This window comes from Trichomycterus rosablanca, chromosome 24 (assembly GCF_030014385.1).
Source record: "Trichomycterus rosablanca isolate fTriRos1 chromosome 24, fTriRos1.hap1, whole genome shotgun sequence".
In the NCBI taxonomy this organism is placed as follows: Eukaryota; Metazoa; Chordata; class Actinopteri; order Siluriformes; family Trichomycteridae; genus Trichomycterus; species Trichomycterus rosablanca.
The window spans coordinates 7,930,780-7,953,346 of record NC_086011.1 but is presented as its reverse complement, the minus strand read 5'-3'; the positions used below and the strand labels follow the sequence as shown (position 1 = coordinate 7,953,346).

Here is a 22,567-nt window from a genome sequence, read left to right as displayed (position 1 = left end):
CATTAACTAATGTTAAAGAATCAGTATAAAGGAATCTGTTTTATCTCATGTATCTAAGGGCTGAAATTAGTTGGACTTTGGGGGGGTGTCCTTAGGAGTCTTTTACAAAGCTTCTGATTCCCCTGGTGGCTTGCACAAAGAACTGGAGTGACTCCTTACAGGCTGTTTATAGCATTAGAGTTCCAGTAAAGTTGGTAGTCAGAGATGATCCCGATTGAAACGTGGCCGAATAAAGCTGGTATGGCCGCAGCTCTAGCCCTTGATGTCTTTCCTTCAGTGGTTGCAATCTGTCAAATGTACTCCTCTCCCACCTCTTCTGCTCAGTCCCGAATATAAAGATCTGGAATCTGACCGTGGATCCTAACAGCGACTACGCTAACGTCAGCTGGAAGCACAACTTCCCGATCCACAGCAGCGAGTTTGCGCTCGAGTTCACACTGGACAGTAAGACCCAGATTCACTTGCTGAGAGCTTATAAAGAGAACCTCAGTGCTTATTCCATAAAGGCTCGCTAAAGACATAAATCACCAAGACCTCCGCAGACTATCGGTGTTTAGATAAAGAACTAGTCTGGTCTGTTCTGGAGATATGATTAATCTCAGACTTTCAAGCTCGTTTCACGCAGATAAAGTACGTGATAGGATGCGTGTTGCACAGAATGATGATTTATCATATCTCTCGGATCGTTCCTTGCCTGTGCTACTTTGCACGCCGGGCACATCCTTCTTGTAGGATGATTCTTATAGATATTTCACGCAGAACAAAGCAAGAGGGATGTGTTTTATCTCACATATATAAAAAATTAAATGAGGTAGAGTTTGGATTTGTGTCCTCAGGAGTCCTTGAAGTTCTCTTTACGAAGCTCTTGTTTCCCCTGGTGGCTTGCAGGAACAGGGATGATTTGAGATAATTTAGGAAGTTTTAAAAAACTGTAAGAGGAGGAAAGAGAATAAGAGAGAGAGAGAGAGATGGATAGATGGTGATTTAAAAGCTCTGTGTAATGGTTATTCGAATTAAATGGTGAGTAGGGATTGAAAGCCTAGCTGTCATCTCTAACCAGATGTGATGCGTGAAGGAGAGGAATGCTTTTAAAAAGTTGTGTCCAAAGACTTTCTAACACTCGACCTGTTTAAATTTTAGTATTATAATATTATAATCTACACCGATCAGCCATAACATTAAAACCACACTCACTGTCCATTTTATCAACACTTTGTAGTTTGTAGCCTGCTTTCACCCTGTTTTGTAGGACCACCACAGAGCAGGTATTATTTGGGTGGTGGATCATTCTCAGCACTGCAGTGACACTGACATGGTGGTGGTGTGTTAGTGTGTGTTGTGCTGGTATGAGTGGATCAGACACAGCAGCGCTGCTGGAGTTTTTAAAAACTGTGTCCACTCACTGTCCACTCTATTAGACACTCCTACCTAGCTGATCCACCTTGTTGATGTAAAGTCAGTAGTAGCTGTTTGCATTGGTCATCTTCTAGACCTTCATCAGTGGTCAAAGGACACTCCCACGGGGCACTGTTGGCTGGATATTTTTGTTTGGTGGACTATTCTCAGTCCAGCAGCGACAGTGAGGTGTTTAAAAACTCCATCAGCATTGCTGTGTCTAATCCGCTCATACCAGCACAACACACACTAACACACCACCACCATGTCAGTGTCACTGCAGTGCTGAGAATGATCCACCACCTAAATAATACCTGCTCTGTAGTGGTCCTGTAGGGTGAAAGCAGGCAAAACAAGCACGTAGAGAAACAGATGGACTGCAGTCAGTAATTGTAGAACTACAAAATGCTTCTATATGGTACGTGTAAAATGGACAGTGTGTGTAGAAACAAGGAGGTGGTTTTAATGTTATGGCTAATCAGTGTATATCATAACTACAGATCTACAACATCAATGTTTCATAAATTGGCTTATTGTTTGATTCAGTTCTTCCAGGTCTTTCAGTGCACTGTTTGGGAGCTATATTATTATTGGTTCTTATTGCACTTATTTTATGTGTAATTATACACTCTTTAGCTGCAGTGCCTTTACTTTTAAAATGTATTTACTCTCACTAAACCAGGTTATAGGCGCTCAGGTGGCGCAGCGGCTCATCACGCCAGCCCACCAAATCTCTGAGCTCCACCTAAGCCATTTAATTTCTTGAAGCATCACTTTAAACAGCATTAAACTATTATTTACAAACCTGATATGGTTAGAAATGACATATTCAAAGACGAGTACTTGAATATGATGTTAAATGTATTTACACTTTGGATGGATTACCATATGAAATACAGTATGATAGAAGCTCTGATGGCTGATGAACCATCTCTCTTTGTCTCACACTCTCCCTATTCTCTTTCTCTCCTGGTCTTTTGTTCTTCAAATGACTATATTTCTCACCACTGTTCAATGCGATCCAGTTGTTTGCATCCACCCCATGTGCCTTTCATGATATAATCTCTTTGTCTGGCTGCCCCGCTGCTGCTTAGCTTGAGTCACAGCTTTTACCTAGTGAGCAGTTGCAAAGAGCCTGGCTGGTTGCTAATGCATAACCTTTTGGGGTTTTTTTTTGGAAGAGAGACTGGATAATGGGGGGGGGGGGGGGGGTAATGTTTTCCACCCAGTCATCTCTAAGGGGCTATCACGACCGCACCCTTGACCTTGAAACATACACAAGGGCATGGTGACACAATCTGGTAATGTGCACCTTCTGTTTAAGTAGACCTTACAAAATATAGACCTTGTTTTTTTTAGGGTGGGGTGGGGTGGGGTAGCAGGGTAGAGAAATTAGATATCAAGGGACTTCATGGAGCAAACCGAGGCACATGACCTCTGCAGACTTCTATGTATTCTTCTAACATAGGATATGGGATTAGACATTATTGATTTCATCCCACCCACCCTCTGTCTCTCTTACCGGCTTTATCTCTGGTTCCGTCTCCTTCCAGCAGTGTAGCTGGCTGCTGCATGATGGGTGTTTGTGCTGTGAAATTGGACAGTCCCGATCACAAAATCTCAGATAGGGCTGCACGATATGAGGTGTTAGCTTTTTTAAATGAAACAAATATTAACAGATGTTGTACACGTTTTTTGGCTGGCATTAGATCTTGGATCTTGGACACTACTGCATATGAGGGATGAAGAAAACCCATGGGTTAACTGTCGGACCAATCACAGTGCCAATAGTGGGCATTGTGCCAAATTTGGGCAGTTGTAGCCTAGTGGTTAAGGCACTGGACTAGTAATCAAACGGTCACTGGTTCAAGCGTCCGCCAAATGGCAAAAATATAAATACAAATAGAATTTGAAGCTGGCTAGTGCAATACACTGTAGGCCAAAATATCACCTTTATTCTTGTAACTACTTAGTTCAGGAGTTTAGCCACACCCATTCTGAACAGCTGTATAAAATCAATGACATAAGCTAAATCATGTGCTTTCAATTTGTGGTGACAGTTTGGGTTTTCTTACTCCAGCCTTTCCAAAGTGCTATAAGCGCATTTCCACCCCATTGAACACCTTTGGGATGAATCGGAAAGCTGAATATGAGTCAGGCTTTCTCGTCAAAGATCAGTGCCTGATGTCACGAGGCTGTTTTAGTCAAATGAAGGAGGGGTGGTGGTTGGGGTTCTATTATGATATTGCCTGTAGTTTTCCAATGGGATATCTAACAAGCCCATTGTCAGCGTCCACATATTTTTGGTCATATAGTTTACCTATAGTTTGACCACTCAGGTCAAATTCACGTTACACCTTTGAGGTTGCCAGTTTTTTCCTGACTACCATTTTTTTAATTGGATAAATGGCTTAGTAATTGTGAAAGCCATGGATGCAATGGTAGCTCAGCGATTAAGGTAGAGGGCTAGTAATCAGAAGGTTGCTGGTTCAAGCCCCACATCTGCCAGGGTGCCACTGTTGGGCCCTTAACCCTCAATTGCTTGCAATGTATGTTGTCACCATTGTAAGTCGCTTTGGATAAAAACGTCTGCTAAAAGCCAACAGTGTAAATGAAGGACATTCAAAGTTATTATTTTTAGCCATTATTATGCAGCCCTACTCTCAGATGATCCTTCCAAAAAAAATTAGACACACTTTGCTTTCACTTAAACAAACCCCCCCACCCCCACATTCAGCATGTTTATCATCATCTTGCAGCACTACATTCCATCTTTCCAAAAGCTAAAGCTACAAATGACAGGTCATTATTTCACGTTACGTCCCTGTGACAATATAAGGATGGATCGTCACTGCGTACTTATCTCATTTGTTCCGTTTACCTTGTAGCTTTAGCTAGCCATCACGCTAAAGTTTCCTGTTTTCTTTTAAAACAAGAGTTAATGGCTGTTCCTGACAAGCAACATGTAGCCGCTTCTTATTTTAGCTTGATGCATGCTGGAAGCAGCTTGAGTTCCAGTAAACTCAAGTGATGTCTACAATTTTTATGCCAGTTGTAATGTGGACGCTTGGCTTATTAGCTATCGCTGGCTGATGTTTATTGTTTCCCGTGATTAGAAGAGTTGTGTTGATGGTTGAGATGGTGTTTCCTTCTAAGGAAGGAGCCTAATGGAAGCACAAACTTGGTATCAAATTCATCTAGAATGCAACTTTCCATCAAATCTCTTCCCTGGTCAGTTTATAGTGCTGATTTCTCTAAGGTGGAATTGTTGTAGAACAAGCGAGACATTGCTAGTGCTAAAGCATAAAATGCATCAAATAGACTCTTCTTAAATGAAAGAAGCATTTGCATCTAAAGGGCAGTTGTAGCCTAGTGGTTAAAGTGCTAGACTAGAAATTAGGTCATTGGTTCAAGCCCCATTACTGCCAGGTTGCCACTGTTGGGCCCTTGAGCAAAACCCTCAACTGCTTAGACAATAAACTGTCACAGTACTGTACTGCAAGTCCCACTGGATTCTGAACTGACACACCCAAGCCTAAGTTCTCCATGTGCAAGTCTACATATCAGTTGGAGTGCTGTAAAACCAAAACCCAAGCCACATGGTCATGACCCATGATCTGAATTTGGGAAAACATGAGCGTACTCTACAATAGTGCCAATCGTGAATGGTTTGGACTTGACTCTGTAATTCCAGTTGGGTATTCCAGTTGAATTAGAGTCTTCTAGAGTCTAGAGGACTTTGTTGCAGAACCATTGCAGAAACACCCTTTCATTATAACTGTTCTGTGCACAAATTGAAGAACTGGCCTGCACAGAGCCATAAACTCAACCCCCTCTGAAACTAAACCAAGTTAATGGTCAGGGTGTTGAAGTTGTTAGAATTCGGAGGGGATAGAAAAACTCTTTAAAGAGATGCTGTGGTTAAAGGAGAAGGTCACGTCACCAAAGGTTTATGGACTCCTTGATATTTCACATTTCTCAAAAGATTATTTAGATATTATTTAAAGGACGCTCACCATCTCAAAACATCAACAGAGCTTTTCAAGTAGAAGTGAAGGCTCTTCTCGGTCATCATTCTCGGTTTTGGCAGGGTGCTCTGTCCCGACTTGATGGACACTCTGTCTTATGTCTCTTTCTAAGGTAACGGGTCTACGAAAACCGTGATGTTCAAACATGGACCCCCTATTAAGTTGACTGGGCTGACAGCTGGGGCAAAGTACCGGCTACGTGTGTACACTCATGAGCCCAGGGTCAGCAGCGAGTTTATCGATTTCGAGACCAGCGGAGGTGAGGGCTGGTGAAAGGTGGGCTTAGATGTCTTAGATGATTCATTTTTGAAACGCCGTCATCTCAAGTCTCTTTTTTGTGTTTCTTATCAAGCCTTTTCTGAACTCCTCAATGGGGCACAATTGGCCAGTAAAGTCTGCTGGGTGGGAAAAGACAAGACTGGAAAGGGGGTGGGGTCTTTGACACTGTGTAAGGACCCTGGTTAGTAGCCTGAGGCGCCTGTACAGAAGTGGAGGAACGTGGAGATCAGCGTGTGACTCTCCAAGCGTGAGACTGGCCACACGTGTGAACCCACTGACATATAGGTGAATAAGAAGGGGTTTAGTGGACTGCGCACATGTCGTAAAGAGTGTGTGCCAGGGGCCGCTCAGGTGGCGCAGCGGTAAAAACACACGCTGGAACCAGAGCTGGATCTCGAATACATCGTATCGTATCTCATCTCTGCCTGCCGGCTAAGGCTGAGCGGCCACATGAACAACGATTGGCCTGTTGTTCGGATGGGCGGGACTAAGCCGGATGGGGTCTCTCTTTCATGACTGGTGCAATTACGACCTCTGCTGGCTGATTGATAGCGTCTGCACAGAGATGAGAAAAGGGTGCTCTCAGAGTGTGTCTCTCCGTACACAACGCTGAGCTGCACTGCACTTGTCAAAGTGTAGGTAATAAGATGCATACGGCATGCTTCCCCTTGGTCGGAGGGGGCGTGGGTTAGCTTCATTCTCCTCAATCGGATCAGGGACCGGCATTGGTGGAGAGGAAGCATGACGTAATTGGGCAATTGGACATGCTAAAAAGGGAGAAAAAGGGGAGAAAATGCATAAAGAAAATATATATTTAAAAAAAAGAGTGTGTGCCAGGCAAAATCCACCCTCTTGGGACGCGATCAGGGTCTTCAGCATCGGAAGACGAATTGGCTACGCTAAATTAAGAAGAAAGGGGAGAAAATTCATTAATAAAATAGCAAAAAAAAAACATATAGTGCTGTATTTTTACTGTTTATCCTGTCTCGGAAATCAAGTAGTCCTTTCTATTCCCCCATGTCTGTGATCTTGAGTGCCTCAGGTGTGATAAGCAAAATGAAATCTCATGCCATCTTCTGAAATAACAAGCTGTATATGATATCAATACTCGGTCTCCATCCTCCCTGTTTCCCTTCTGGTATAAACTGATTTACAGGGTTTATGGGGTTAAACATACAGAATATGTCAAGCAAAATTGGTCTGTAGTGCATTTTTGATAAATGTATAGCATGTATTCTAATATACCTTTTAAAATGAGCTGAATTTCTTTAATAATTATGCACAAATTATCTCCTGATCTTCAATTCATTCAAGTTTCAAGTCATAATAACAGGTAAACACGTTCAATGAGGCAATCTTGGATTCTTTGGTTTGGTTACAAATTTTTAATGCAAATGTAGTCCTCTAGTTCTCTGGGAACTACACTTCCCAGCATTCCCTGTGCTTATTAGTCCTATTTGTTCTCAGCTGTGTCTGAAGTTCTAAAAACACGCCAGCGACTCAGCTCGGTGCCGGTAAACGGTAACCACCGTACTGTCAGACATGTGTCTGGAACAAGACATCTGCAGATTTCCTCACGTCCTTGGTCTTATATCATTATTTCCAGGCAGCACGGTGATATTTCTCACAGTGGACAAGTTTTTGACGGCCTGCGAATTTATAGCTCTGCGCAATCTCCTCTCTGCCAAGAAGTCTGCAGAGTTATTGATAACAACATAGTCAGCTATGGGACTCCAATTCCTCAGAAACTTAACCTTATTTAAGACCATTAGGAAAACAAACTCTCTATTGTCTTGGCTGCAACGTCACTGGTCAGTGTCCATTAACCCAAACTTGTGCAGCCCATTTCTCATGTCTGATTGCTGGTTCCTTGGGTCAAACTGTCAAAAATCACATTGCTCTGTGCCAGGTTTTGGAAAATACATAGAATTTGGTATATTAGACGGTAAAACACGTTAGCCCACCAGAGCTGACATGTCGAACTCATCAGTTCGAGTCTCAGCTCTGCCACCCAGCAGTTTGGGCGCCTGCACAAACAACGATCGGCTTGTTGTTCATAGGGAATGACCCCAGTGGGGATTCCTCATCTCTATCTCTATTTTCTCGGCTGCTCCCGTCAGGGGTCGCTGGTGGATCGTGGTCCGCATTATTGATTTGGCACAGTTTTTACGCCGGATGCCCTTCCTGACACAACCCTCCCTATTTACCCGGGCTTGGGACCGGCACTACAGTGCACTGGTTTATGCATCCTAGCGGCTAGATACCTATAGGACAATTCAGTGACTTTAATTAGCCTGGCTGCATGTTTTTGGACTGTGGGAGGAAACCGGAGCACCCGGAGGAAACCCACACAGGTTTGAGGCGACAGTGCTACCCACTTAGCCACCATGCCGCCCAATGGGGATTCCTCATAACTGATGCAATTCTGACCTCTGCTGGCTGATTGATGGCGCCTGCACAGAGACGGGGGATACTGTGTGATCAGGGTGTGTCTCTCTATACACAAAGCTGATCTACATATGAACTCGCCTCATGCAGGTGAAAAGATGCAGTCGGATACTGCACACGTGTCGGAGGGGGCGTGTGTTAGTCAAAGTAGAATTCCACATCAGTAGAAAGGAATGCAATCAGGTGATTGGATATGACTGGATTGGGAGAAAATTGAGGGGGAAAAATGCTAAAAACAAATTTGAATTTGAAATACGACCCCGGCTGTGTGGCTGGGTTCAAGAATGAAAGAAAGAAAAGAAAATAGACACATTTTGTTAGAATTCTGTTGACTGGTGGACTGAGTAGCTGGTGCGTTTTTAGTCTTTAAGTTTTTCCTGTGTTTATTTTACCCACTTTTATTTTTGTTTGCTACATAGTTAGTTATAATCTGCCAGATCCAGCGTTCTATCTTAAGATTTGTTTTAATTTGAAGTGCACTTTCTAATGTTGTACCCCACCCATCCCATTGCATGATTGAGGTGGTTGGTGAGCTGGGATAAAGTTTTCCCATCTACTTTCTGTTAAAACAATATTGTACCATAATTGTTGCTATTTTTTTTTTCAGTTGACACCATTGTGTTCAGTGATTCTCTTATTATGAACACAGAACCTTTAAGAGATTTCAATACGGAATTATCATTAAACAATTACTATTTGGATTTTATGTCTTCTTCAGTATCGTACATAGTGCTTGCAGTGTGCTCGTAGCAGGATGCTCAGTATGCTCAGTATGAACACTTAGATCTTTTGTAAGCTTTTTTCCAGCTTGATACACCTTCTCAGGTTCTCAAAAACACGGCTCACATAAACAAATCTTTCTGGTAAAGAGCAGACTTAGACTTAGACCCGGAACTCCTGACTTTTAAATTAGTATGAAAATAATTGATTGTTTTACCATGTCAGCCAAAATCTCTTTTTTTTAAATTATCATTAGGAATGTAATGATGCACCACAAGACAGTTAAATATCGGTGCACATGTGTCACGATTCGAATCGTAATTCATGTAAAATGAATCGATATTCACTTTAAACAGCAGAGGGCACTGGCGCTATTCACCTCGCCTGGTTGACGTCACTACAGGGTTGCCAGGTTCGGAATTTTCCAGCCAAATTTATTTGTGTGAGGATACTTTTTTTTTTTACACAAATAGGGAAATGTGCAGCATTGTTTTACATAGTTTGTACCTACCGCTGAAATAAAAGGGCAGTCATTACTTAGATAAAAAAAGATAAGCACAAATACAGTATTTTTTTTTTTTTTTTAAGCGAAATAATAAAATGAAACTTTGTCATAATCTGTCTTCAATTTCAGTTTGTTTAAAAAAACGGGGAAAAATCGCATCGTGAACCCAGTATCGTGAATCGTATCGCATCGTGGGTAGAGTGTATCGTTACATCCCTAATTATCATGACTTGGCTAAAAATGAAAGAACCCTGGCGCCCAGGTGGAGCAGCGAGATATTACCCTAGCACACCAGCACAGAGTTTCTGTGTTTCGGTGTTGCCACCGGTCGGCTGGGTGCCATCTGGCGGGACTAATTGGCAGTGCCTGCAGCAGATACTAATTGGCCACTGTATCTGCAGGGTGGGGGCCGGACTATGTGTGGGTGGGTCTTCATATGCTGTATAAGGACCCTGATGCAGGGGCGAGAAAAGGAGGGCTGTACACATGTCGGAAGAGGCGTGTACAGCGACGTGCTCTCCTCGGATGCAATCTAATATCTCTCAGCAGCGGAAGACAAAATTGAGTGCGCTAAATCAGGAGGAGAAAATGCATAAAAAAATAACTCTGATACTTTACCTTAGTTCAGGACTATGAGGTGAATTTTAAGCTGAAAAGCTACCGCAGTTAAACCACAATTGGATTCGCAATGGTTGAATGAACGGCGTATGATTTTTCCACAATACTTCTGAGAGAATGTAATTTTAATGCTAATTTCACGTCTTAATGCACTTTTGAACCACTAATGTGTTTTAATATGAGGTGGTTGTCAGTAAAACGGACAAAAGAGGTTTCAATTCTGACTGATTTGGTTTGCTATTAGTGAAACACGGTGAGTCTTTTTAAAAGGCTGAACAGCTTGAAGTTGATTTTTTGCTCAGTCATACAGGAAGTACTCTGTATTACATGCTCTGCCTTTCCTATTCTCACTTTACTGTGTATGTGTGTATATGTGTGTGTGTTATAGCTTACAGTAACGATCATGCCGACATTGCCACGCAGGGCTGGTTCATCGGACTCATGTGTGCCATCGCGCTCCTCATTCTCATCCTGCTAATCGTTTGCTTCATTAAGAGAAGTCGAGGAGGGAAGTACGCAGGTAACGCCAAGTACACAAGATTTTCCTCCATGACCATTCGGTCCTATAAATAATGTACAACACACTTGTTTGGAACATTCATGTTTCTGTAGTTTTGTGATTTTTAACAATATCTGCAGCTTTTTAATGATTAAACAATAAATACTTTGTCATTTGCCTAAATAATGCTTTCATAACTGTGTTTTCTTCCATACATTTACTGTATACACCGATCAGCCATAACATTAAAACCATCTCCTTGTTTCTACACTCACTGTCCAATTTATCAGCTCCACTTACCATATAGAAGCACTTTGTAGTTCTATAATTACTGACTGTAGTCCATCTGTTTCTCTGCATGCTTTGTTAGCCCCCTTTCATGCTGTTCTTCAATGGTCAGGACCACTACAGAACAGGTATTATTTAGGTGGTGGATCATTCTCAGCACTGCAGTGACACTGACATGGTGGTGGTGTGTTAGTGTGTGTTGTGCTGGTATGAGTGGATAAGACACAGCAATGCTGATGGAGTTTTTAAACACCTCACTGTCACTGCTGGGCTGAGAATAGTCCACCAACCAAAAATATCCAGCCAACAGCGCCCCATGGGCAGCGTCCTGTGACCACTTATGAAGGTCTAGAAGATGACCAACTCAAACAGCAGCAATAGATGAGCGATCGTCTCTGACTTTACATCTACAAGGTGGACAAACTAGGTAGGAGTGTCTAATAGAGTGGACAGTGAGTGGACACGGTATTTAAAAACTGTCTGATCCACACATACCAGCACAACACACACTAACACACCACCACCATGTCAGTGTCACTGCAGTGCTGAGAATGATCCACCACCTAAATAATACCTGCTCTGTGGTGGTCCTGTGCGGACTACAGTCAGTAATTGTAGAACTACAAAGTGCTTCTATATGGTAAGTGTAGCTGATACAAATGAACAGTGAGTGTAGAAACAAGGAGGTGGTTATAATGTTATGCCTTATCGGTGTATGTGTATAGTTTTACTCAGCAAATATTCAGAAAAATAATTCATAATAATAATAAGTTCCAGAAATCAATAAATTCCCAAAGCCAACTGGACTGACAGTACATTAAAGTACCTCTTTTAGTTCCTAATGACCTCATTTTTCATTCTTTTTTCAGTAAGAGATAAAAAAGACTTACCTTTGGATGCCGTCAATCACAAAGACCAGGACGGATCATTTGATTACCAGTAAGCATGTCTACATTCATACTGTATTTATATTCAACTTAATTGTCTTAACTGAGGGCCGTATTCAAAGTTAGCTACAGAACCTCAACCTTCTTTATGCCCTTTATTACATTTAAACTTTTTAACTTAATAAAATCATTTACAGTATTATGAATAAAATACGCATCAAATCACCTGCAAGCCTCACCTTTAGCACTTTTCCACCAAAAGAACTCTGGTTCTTGAACCGGTTCTGTTCCATTTTCTTCTAACCTTCATGTTTTTTAGAGAACCGGCCCGCATTTCCACCAGTTTTTGAGAGCCTAGCGTTTACCGTTAAGCATTTTTCTTACTGTCTGGATCGCTTTTACCACTGTATATCAAACAGTTCATCTCATTGGAGGCGCTTTGAAAATATCAGCACACCGGAGCGAAATTCAAACCAGCAAACCGGCTTTAAAAGATGGAAGTGCAGCGTCAAGTTCAATAGGAAACAGAGGCACTGCAGTTTCTCATGAAAGCCCCCGAACCTCTACAACTTGACGCGCCCTCACATGACATCACGGTTCGTGCTGAAAGGGGTAATTGAGAGCCTGTTAGAACCCCTTGCAGTTTCGGGAGATACTCCAACAAAGTTGTCTGGCCATAGTGATTTAGCCCTCATGACAGTCACTCTGTCTGCTTCTTTCAACATGGCTACTAAAAGTAACTACTGTCAGATCAAGATTCAATACAGTGGTGCCTTGAAGCTCGACGTCAATTGGTTCTGGAAGTATGTTGAGTTTAAAATACGTTAGCACAGAATGGAGGTTTCAAAGTCCAACACCCAATGTGATGTGACTAGAGCATTATAAAGGGAGGTGCACAGTTCTGTTCCTTGTTCTTCTTTAGTTCATAGTGATTTAGCCCCTCATGACAGTCACTCTGTCTGCTTCTTTCAACATGTGTGCTACATGTAACTACAATCAGATTAAGATTTAATACAGTGGTACCTCGAAACTTAATGTCAATTGGTTCTGAGAGTGGCGTCGGGTTTAAAAAACATTGAGTGTCAAGGTATTTTTTCCTATGAGGATGTATAAGCTGTTGTAAAATGTTGTAAGCAGATAAGAAACAACAGCTAGCACAGAATGGAGGTTCCAAAGTCCAACACCCAATGTGGTGTGACTAGAGCAGTATAAAGGGAAGCGCACAATTCTGTTCCTTGTTCTTCTTCAGTTCGTACACTGCTGTAAGAACTCACAATCGTGCCAATAAATTATTTGTTTTCTTTTTTCGTGTTACCTTATCTTTCCATGACACGTTCCATGGTCACATGGAACTGCATATATTTTAGGCTTATGTAAAATAATGGGGTTGTTTTGACACTTATACATGTTGAGTTACAAGGTACAACTGTATATTCCTGACTGTGACATGCACAACAGTAAAAAAAAATAGACATCGCCCTGCACATTTGTGGATGGAGATCTTAATGTTTTGGCTCACTGGTGTCAAGTGGGTGAACAAAGACAACATCATTTGGTCACTTTCATGTAACCTAACTCTGGATACGGCCCATAGCTCGTGGAATTGTATTTGTTTATTTCAGATGTATGGTTATTATGGTTATTATGTTGTGGATGTATTTTGTGTTTTACCTGTTGGTAAGTCCTTTTCTTTTGCCTGTTTCAGGTTAGCTGGAAAAAAGTAGAGATACAAGGGGGACAGGCAATTCAGTGTCTTAATCAAAACTAATGAATAACCGTGCAAACAAACGTAACTCTAACAAGTTTAACAATCAATAACTTACTCAAGCATCAATTCTTTACACAAACCAGAATCTTGTTTGGATCTCAGCAGAGTATCTTAATCAACAGAAACTAATTAAAACAAGCTGAAGAATCAATAGTTTTTAGTGTACGCTAACTGGATGCTTGGCCAAAACCACAATCTCATTAGGCTCTTAGACTAACAGGAGGCAGACGAGAGAATCAGAGAGCAATGGCAATGCTGGAATTGCTCCATAGTTCTGACACTTCCAAACTCCGGGTTCCTTTAGGCATTAGCATGCTGTCAGGCCATACAGATGTTATTTATGTGCACTGGCACATGGTAACAAGGCTTGGCAGTCTAGCACCAATCATTCAGACAGATTTATTCTAAAGAGAAGTCATGATGAAAGCTGGCATGAACTAAGAGATCTGATGGCACATCTGTATTTCATCCAGCATTAATTGAACTGCCACAGATAGTAAATTGTTCAGCCTAATGTTTGTGGTTTTTAACTGCGATCTTTTAATCTATTGAACAGACAACATGAACTAACATGCACTTTAACTTTATCACTTTATCTTTTCACCATGCAGCCAGTTAAAATAATTAACTTTATCGCATTAGGAAACGTGCTTTAATTTCATTATCTTAAGACTACTGACCAGAGATCATCTGTTATTGACTGGCTCGCTAATGTCAGGTGGTTTGAAAGGAAATCCATGTTAAGCAATTTTTTACATACATGTGGGTCAATGACAAATATGTTTTCTACAAATTTTGTATTTAAAACAAGAGAAGTTCATATGAATACACATACACATGTGGCCAAAATATGTGGACACCCAACCATGAACTTAATGGTTAAGGTCCACTTGACCTTCTCCACACTAAATCTATCAAGCTATATCTTCATGCATCTGATTTTGTCCATAAAAGTCATGCTGGACCTTGAAAGGGCATTTTCCAAACTTTTCGGACAAAACTTAGAAGTTCATTGTTTATTTTATTGATTTATTTTATATACTTGATTATAAACTATTTTTTTAAATTGATGTGGCTAAACACCCAAACTAAGTAATTAGAAAGAGTGGCCAAATACTTTTGGTCAAATAGTGCAGCGGTCCCCAACCTGTTTTGCAGCACGGACTGGTTTCATATAAGATAGGGGGAATTAATATAGAATATACTGTATATAGAATGGAAAATCAGTGTGAATCCTGAGCTTTTTTGAAGCAACGAGACTCTGCTCCCACCTAGTGGTGATTGGAGACAATAACACCCGAAGAGTTTTGGAAATTGAATTGCTCTTGTAGAGATCTTTAATTATTTATTCTTTCTGTGCGGCCTGGTAATAATAACCCATGGACCGGTACCAGTCCACAGCCCGGTGGTTGGGTACCACTGATATAGTGTATATAAAGAGAAAGAGAAGCTCTGGTATTCCAGCGGCCTGTTACACTGGGTAACATAACAGTAATAAGTCTTTTTCTTGAATATTTGATGAGATTGAATAATGTAAAGCAAGAAATGTGAGTGCACCCCATAAAACAGAATCACAAAGTCCTAAATTCTCAGAACTTTCAGCTTTTTAGAGGGTCTAGGACAAAGGGCTGGAATAGCTGTGGTGAAACACACATAAGGATGTATGTAGTTGTCTAATAGACCATCCAACCAGGTACTTTATGAAGTCTATAGCGCCAAGTATCCTAAAAAGGACAATATTAAAATTGTTGAGGCTTCATTACACCCTACACTAGATCTGATTTTTCTCCAGAGTACGTCAGACCCACCTTTAATGTCTTTGCCAAAAGCATGAGATTGCTCTGGACTAACTAAAGAGCCCAAACAAACTAACGAGGTTCATCAGTGCAGACACGTCTCTGCTAGGACGGGGATGACCGGACTATGTGGGTGGGGTCTTCAAACGCTGTGTTAGCAGATAGAGAGGTGCCTGTGCAGAGTGCATGGGTAAAAAAGGGTTCCGCTAAGGGCTGCGCGAGGGTCGGAATTATACATAAAGAAATTAATATATTTATTTGTATATACTTTTCTGAATATAGAACTTAATATATATTTAATTAAAAATTTTATATATATACAATTTATATATATATATATATATATATATATATATATATATATATATACTGTATATATTGTATATATATATAATTATATTATAAAATTATACATTAAGAAATTAATATATTTATTTATATATACTTTTCTGAATTTATATCTTAATATATATTTGATTTATAATTTTTTATAAATATATATATATTTGTTTGAATAAATATATTTCGAATTATATATTTTGATACCATTTAAAAATTGTTTCCCATTTTTTATAAATCCAGAATTTAATGGCTTACATGATTGGACGGTCAGATCACCTGACATTTTTAGGACTTTTTAATGCAAATTTCTAAAACAAATGACACAAACTACATCAAATACATACATTAAAATGCATTTACACAAAGAAGATTTTGCTAAATAAAGTGATACATCATTTATTTAATTATTAATAATGTTTTATAGGACAGAAAAAAACATGTCATGTCATTGACCCATGTACATAACAGATGTGGTACTAACTGCCTTCACTTTTTTTTAAATGTTAAACCCTTGTCCCCCCAATCACCGAACATTGTGGCTTGGTTGTTAAGGAACGAGAACAGGTATTTGGATACACAGCATTTCTTTTAGTCTGAGCATGTCTATCATTGATTATTCTGTGTAGGGTGAGTCAGATGAAGGGGCGTGTTTACATATAATGTATTGATCTAATTCATCAAGGGTGTTAAATGTGCTTTTAATACAGAAATATATTATACTTTGAGGATAATTAAATCTACCCAGTAATTGTCCGTCTTTAGCCTGGAATTATTGAGGCTAAAACAATGAATATTTACCATGTGCCCCAAAGGAACTTTGCTCCCTATAAAAGACACTCCTGGTGCTCTTCTGGTAAAATCTTAATTGCTTTGTGTTCATTAGATAGATGGTATTTAAAAGAACCGACACTTGTGGGCGGAGGTCAAATTGATTTACTGGAGTAGCACCGACAGCCAAAGTGCCTCTCCGTTCAGAAGAGTTTAACACCCTTGAGGGACTTTTCTAGTGTTCGGTGACACAGCTAATGACTCAAAACGGACTGTTTTGCATGTTATAATAGAATGACACTGCTTTTAAAAAAACAGACAAAACCACGAAATGCATGTAACATGAAGAAATGATTCACTTCTGTTTGGATATTTAGTTATATTTATATTTACAGTGTAGTTACACTGAAGGGTTCAGTTAGCTAGTCGACTTTCCAGTCCGTATACAATAAGCAAAAGAATATACATTGTGGGAAAATTGCGGGTTCGGAACCCTTTGGAATAGCCTGGATGTTTGCATGAATTACTCAGGAGCAGTGGTAGCTCAGCAGTTAAGGTGCAGGACTAGTAATCATAAAGTTGCTGGTTCAAGCCCTAATATCGCCCCTCAACTCTCAATTACTTGGTGATAAATGTAAGCCACTTTGGATGAGTCGCAAATGTAAATGTGGTTATATAATATGGTCTGTTTTTAAGTAATACAAATAGACAACCATTCTGACAACCAATGACAGCAAAAAACAGGGAAAAATACAAAGGTATCCAGGTGGTGCAGCGGGATATTCCTCTAGCACACCAGCTCTGAGATTCTGAACACCCCTAGCGGGCACAGTTGTCAGCGCCTGCAGCAGACAATGATTGGCCGCCGAGTCTGCTGGGTGGGAAATGACCAAACTAAGTGGGTGAGGTCTTCAAACGCTGTGTAAGGACCTTGGTTAGCAGATAGAGGCGCCTGTGCAGAAACATGGGTGAATAAGAAAGGGTCCACTAAGGGTCGGATGAGGCGTGAGCAGGAAATACCTTTCTCGAATGCAATCAGGGATCCCCAGCAGCGGAAGACTGATTGGCTACGCTAAATCGGGAGAAAATGGGAAAATTCTGTATCTGTCATGACCAAATTCTGCAAAACTCCTGGTTATTCCAAAAGCTTTCACTTTTTTTAAGCTAAGATCACTATAAGTAAGAGGGTAATCAGCCTCTCCAGGGACTCAAAAGGCTTTTTCTGACAGTTTTATTGCTCCTCTATATTAACCCTCCTGTCATTCTTTTCCCGGTTGGTCCTCTGAAGGTCTCTTGAAATAAAAAGGTATGAAAGTTCAGAACCCGGCTGCTTTGGATGTCCAAAACTCAAGTTTACGCTTTTACTGTGATGAGTTTTGGTTTTATCGATTTGCCAGTGCCAGATAATAACGGTCAGGGTTTAAGCTTGCCATTTAATTATGCTGAGATGCACTGAAATGCTTTACTGAAAGTCATTGCCTGACCCCTGGTTTGACCGGAATGCTTCAAGTGGATGAAGTTAATTTACATGATAAAAGACGGTCACCTCAAGTTTTAACCTTTGGCTTGGCTCATCTTTGCCACTTCTGCTGAAATACTATTTGGTTTTATGGCTTTAAGCTTAAAGTATATATTATTATTATCCTGACCTGAGGTTTTTAATGTATTTTGGATGGTAATCGATTAAAACAAAAACTCCTATCAAGCAGTTTTAAACCGCGTCCTACTCGGCAGCACAGGATGGTACTATGGTTGTCAACCATAAGCTTTCAAGCCAGCTTTAATAATCCCTCCTACAACTGCTATTTTCTAAACCGCTGGGACGTTAACCTGTGATTTGTCTACTTTCTTGGGCTTGCTAGGATACAATTTGCTCATTAGCTATTTTGCCGTATTCCCGCTGCATGATTACGCTTTCCGTGCACAAATACGTAGCATCAGCATGTGTCTGAGAATGCTGATAACGATGAACGATTGAATGAATGGTTCTGGTTGACTACAGAAATGACTCACGAATCAAGTATCAACGCAGAACACCCACCCGCTTCACCCTCAACTGTACAGATGTGTCTTACTTGAAATGCCTTGGTTTCAATTCTTATATCTGCAGTTTCTGAAGTTCATTTGTCTGCTTTCTTAAGATCTATGCAGATATATAAGAACTTCCAGTGGGAGAACCGATGCAGAGATCGTTTTCTTTGATATATCACAAGTAAAAAGCTCAGCTTACTGTCGTCAATACTCTGTATAGCACCTGCTTTTCTATAGCAGCAAGAAAATGTTGGTGAAATCTCAGGATGCATCTAAATTTCTGCTTTAATTACCTAGAAACTCTGGTCTGACCTTCATCTAAGTAAATATGCAAGTCAAACAATCAAGTACAAGTCAAGCAATTGTACTTTTTGTCTTTATTGAACATACTGACCAATCAAAAGTATGCAAACTTTAGAAAAGCCGGGGGTGTGGTACTAAATTCTGCCCAGTGATTCTGGGGAACCCATGAATCCAAGATTCTGTCCAGGATATAGCAGTGGTAGTTCGAATCTCAGCTCTGCTACCAGCAGGCTGGGCGCCTACACGAACAACGATTGGCTTGTTTGTAGGGTGGATGCTCAACTGATGCAGTTACGACCTCTGCTGGCTGATTGATGGTGCCTACAAAGAGACGAGGGATAATGGGGATCAAAATCAATGTGTGACTCTCCATGCGCAGAGCTGATCCGCATATGAACTCGCCTTGTGGAGGTGAAAAGATGCAGCCGGGTACTGCACACGTGTCGAAGGGGGCATGAGTTAGTCACGGCTCTCCACGGTCAGGGGTGGAAGCCAGCATCAGTAGAGAGGATGTGGATATAAATGGACTGAAGCACTTGAATTCAATAATTTGAAAGGGTGTCCATGTAGTGTACTCTTTAATCTCATTGTTAATTGGAATGTTTGACTTTTAGAGAGGTTGTGAGCACAAAGCTTTAATGCTGTTTCCACCCCTGACTGAAATAAATAAAGCAGAAATCCAGGTAATTCTAAAGATGGAGGATTTTTTTTGGCAGCTCTAGTGGCATAGGAATGGAAGGGTTATGAAGTGGGTACCCTCATTATGCCTGCAGCACTTCTATTTCAAGAGTATAAACACGCCATCCTCTTATCTCCCCAACAGCAGCGACGAGGACAACAAGCCTCTGCAGGGAAGTCAGACATCTCTGAACGGCAACGTCAAGGAAAGCGACGACAGCCTAGTGGACTACGGAGAGGGAGGAGACGGCCAGTTCAACGAAGACGGGTCCTTCATCGGCCAGTACACTGTTAAAAAGGACAAGGAGGAGACTGAGGGGAACGAGAGCTCGGAGGCCACGTCGCCCGTCAACGCCATCTATTCCTTGGCGTAAAACCTGAGAGGAAGCAGTCCTGGGAAAGCAGAAACACAACCACTATATATAATAGAACAATCCAGAACCACAAATACACATTGGCGTGCACGTGCCCGTCCGGAAAGCGGGGTGAGAAAAAACACCCCCTGGTTGACGGGAATTCAGAACACAGACTTCATTGTGCCTTTAGGGCAACGGGGCACAAGGAAGATGACGATTTTTTTGTGTGGCTTTTTTTAATTTTTCCAAACCCTAAACCTGCTGTGTAGCTAGCATCAAAGAAAACAAGCTGAGGTCTGGTGACTTATCTATAGTGGGTTGGCATCAGCGTATGCCAAAAAATATCCATTTCTATGCTATACGAATGCTGTAATCAGTGCCGGCCCCTTGTCGCAGGCTGTGCCATACAAAGCTATGCACTATGTATTACCACACTACACTTTGGGTTGGTCAAATTTCTCGTTTCGCAGAGAGTCACTGACATGCTACACTTCCTGGCACCCGTGCCCTACTAGTGGACTTTTTTTTTTAATTTGCTGCTTATTTTTGCGAATATATTTTTCATCGGCTGCAACTATTATCACTGATTATAATCATGGTCCTTATTCAAGCACCAGTACTAGTAAATGAAAAAAAAAAAATGAAGCATGGCAGTTTTTTAGCGCAAGCGACAATGGAGGGATAAAACGACTAAGATCATTAGCTTAAGAAAACCATAATAATTTATTGATTTTTATAATCGTCGCTGAGTATATATTGGAATAAAAAGGAACGAGGATGACGAACACCTCCGAAAATTATTTTTTCTAGCATTTTTGGCTGTTTCAAAAGCTTGTTCTAGATGTTGCGAATATTAGGGATGAATTGTTAGAAGAAGAGGAAAAAAAACATTGCGCCATCGTTAATCATTTTGTACTCCAAGTCATAATTTTAACATCTTTAATCATTTAAATCTTACAAAAATGGTAGTTACAGAAAGTCCGGTTTTAATATCAGGAAACTTGCATGGAGAGGGATCATAGAATGACGAAATGAATATAAAACCCCAACCAAATTTAGCATGCTTCCATTTATAGCTTGGTTTTGACACCTGACACGGCCCAAAATATGAAGTCTCGATTCACTAGTAGCTACCTTAGCTTTTTTGTGTGTATGTATGTATGTGTGTGTAGATGTTTTTGTGTGTTGTCTTACCTTCAGGTCTGTGTGCTGAAGGACTGTGTCATGTTACTGTACCTTTTTTCTTGCTGATTTTTAAATGATCTTATTTAGCTGTGTAGGAAATTGGAGTTGGGGGTTCGTCCGGGATTTCTTATTGATTTAGCTTTAATTTAATGCAATGGATAAGTTGCAGAGTAATCATTACACTTAGAGCAGCTTTCGGATGACGAAGTGACCCCCAAACGATCATTTATTAGGTGCTGGAACAGAAAAATGAAAGAATTATTGAAAGAAAAATGTTTTAATACTTTGGCTTGGCATTCCTGTCAGTTGATAGGTTAAGACCCAAGTCTTGATTTTTATGCACTTTTATCTTGTATTTATTTTGTTTATTGTCTAGACCGCATACAAAAGTGTCTACTAATGGGGACAACAGGTCTAAGTTAAGCAGAACGAGGTATAAAGCGTAACAAAGCCAAAATGTGACGTCCCCATATGTGACCGCAGGGTCTTAATGTTTTCCCTTTCATTTGACACCAGTAAATAACTGTAAAACTCATTCGTATCATATATCTGGCACTAGCACCTGGTCTACTGGGTCACCTAGAAAACATCAGCACATGAACCTGAAGGTATGACAATACACCCATTCAGCCCCTGTGGTTTCTCTAGCACCAACACAGTCCACGTTTTGCAGAGGGCTTGACGTATGTCAAATTAAATATTTATTTCTATTTAATTTATAAAATAGCTTAATATATTGATGTTAAATTAAACACCCAAGTTTGACTGCTCTTAAAACAATTGCATCACGACTTAAAAAATCACTTCGGACGTTACAACCATTCTGGATGGCAAAGGATGGTCGTGTCTGCAGTAAACTAACAACACAACGTCAGCATTAAATGTACATTTCGTTTTATCCATTGAGTGTGCTGCTCTGTTAGTATTACTGATCTTGTATTACTGTTCCGATGTGTTGATCGATGTAGTACCATTGATTTAATGTCACTTTTACATGACACGGAAAGAAAAAAGAGTTTGTTTTGATTAATTTAAGTACGGTGCTCTTGTTCATCAATGTAAATAACGGGTTTTATTTAGGTTGGAGATTTATGGGGTTGCTTTGGTACCAGTCTGCATATTTTATATTATAAGGCACTGGTATGCTCTGGTTTCTTTTTCTGTGATAATAGCACATTTCCTTTCTGCAGCATCAGGCTACGTTCACGAGGACATTTTTGGAATCCATCAGATCCATCAATGCAATGAAAGCTTGCTGATTTTGTATTCATTTTATTTAGTTGTGGAGCAGATTGGAGATGGGGGTTCGTCCGGGATGTGAAACTAGGATTTCTCATTTATTGCAATGGATTAGCTGCAGTGTAATCATTACACACAGAGCAGCTTTCAGACAAGGAAGCGACCCCCAAACGATCATTTATTAGGTTCTGGAACAGAATAGAAAGAAGAAATATTTAATACTTGGCTTGGCATTCCTGTCAGTTGATTGGTTTAAAATCTTAAGACTCAAGCTTTGATTTTTTATGCGTTTTTTATCGTTTTTACTTTATTGTCTAGATGGCAGACAAAAGTGTCCACTAATGGGGACAACAGGTCTAAGTTTTTAGTTTGCATTTTCTCCCTTTTAGCGCGTCCAATTGCCTGATTGCGTCATGCTTCCTCTCCACCAATGC

At 40.5% G+C, this 22,567-nt stretch overlaps 1 protein-coding gene across 16 annotated transcripts in view; it reads left to right on the top strand.

The window, feature by feature from the left end:
* The window catches only part of nfasca (neurofascin homolog (chicken) a), a 95,308-nt gene extending 74,856 nt beyond the window's left edge, over positions 1–20,452 (top strand). For 7 of the 16 annotated variants that reach the window (XM_062987064.1, XM_062987069.1, XM_062987066.1 and 4 more), the window contains 5 exons: positions 325–444; positions 5,536–5,682; positions 10,382–10,513; positions 11,650–11,719; positions 19,499–20,452. In XM_062987064.1, the coding sequence (XP_062843134.1) occupies positions 325–444; positions 5,536–5,682; positions 10,382–10,513; positions 11,650–11,719; positions 19,499–19,727 (698 nt within the window). In that variant the 3' untranslated portion in view covers positions 19,728–20,452. Of the gene's footprint in view, positions 1–324; positions 445–5,535; positions 5,700–10,381; positions 10,514–11,649; positions 11,720–13,372; positions 13,436–19,498 lie in introns of those variants that run through there. The other 9 variants (XM_062987076.1, XM_062987075.1, XM_062987074.1 and 6 more) reach the window with 5 other exon arrangements.
* Positions 20,453–22,567: the final 2,115 nt, after the last annotated feature.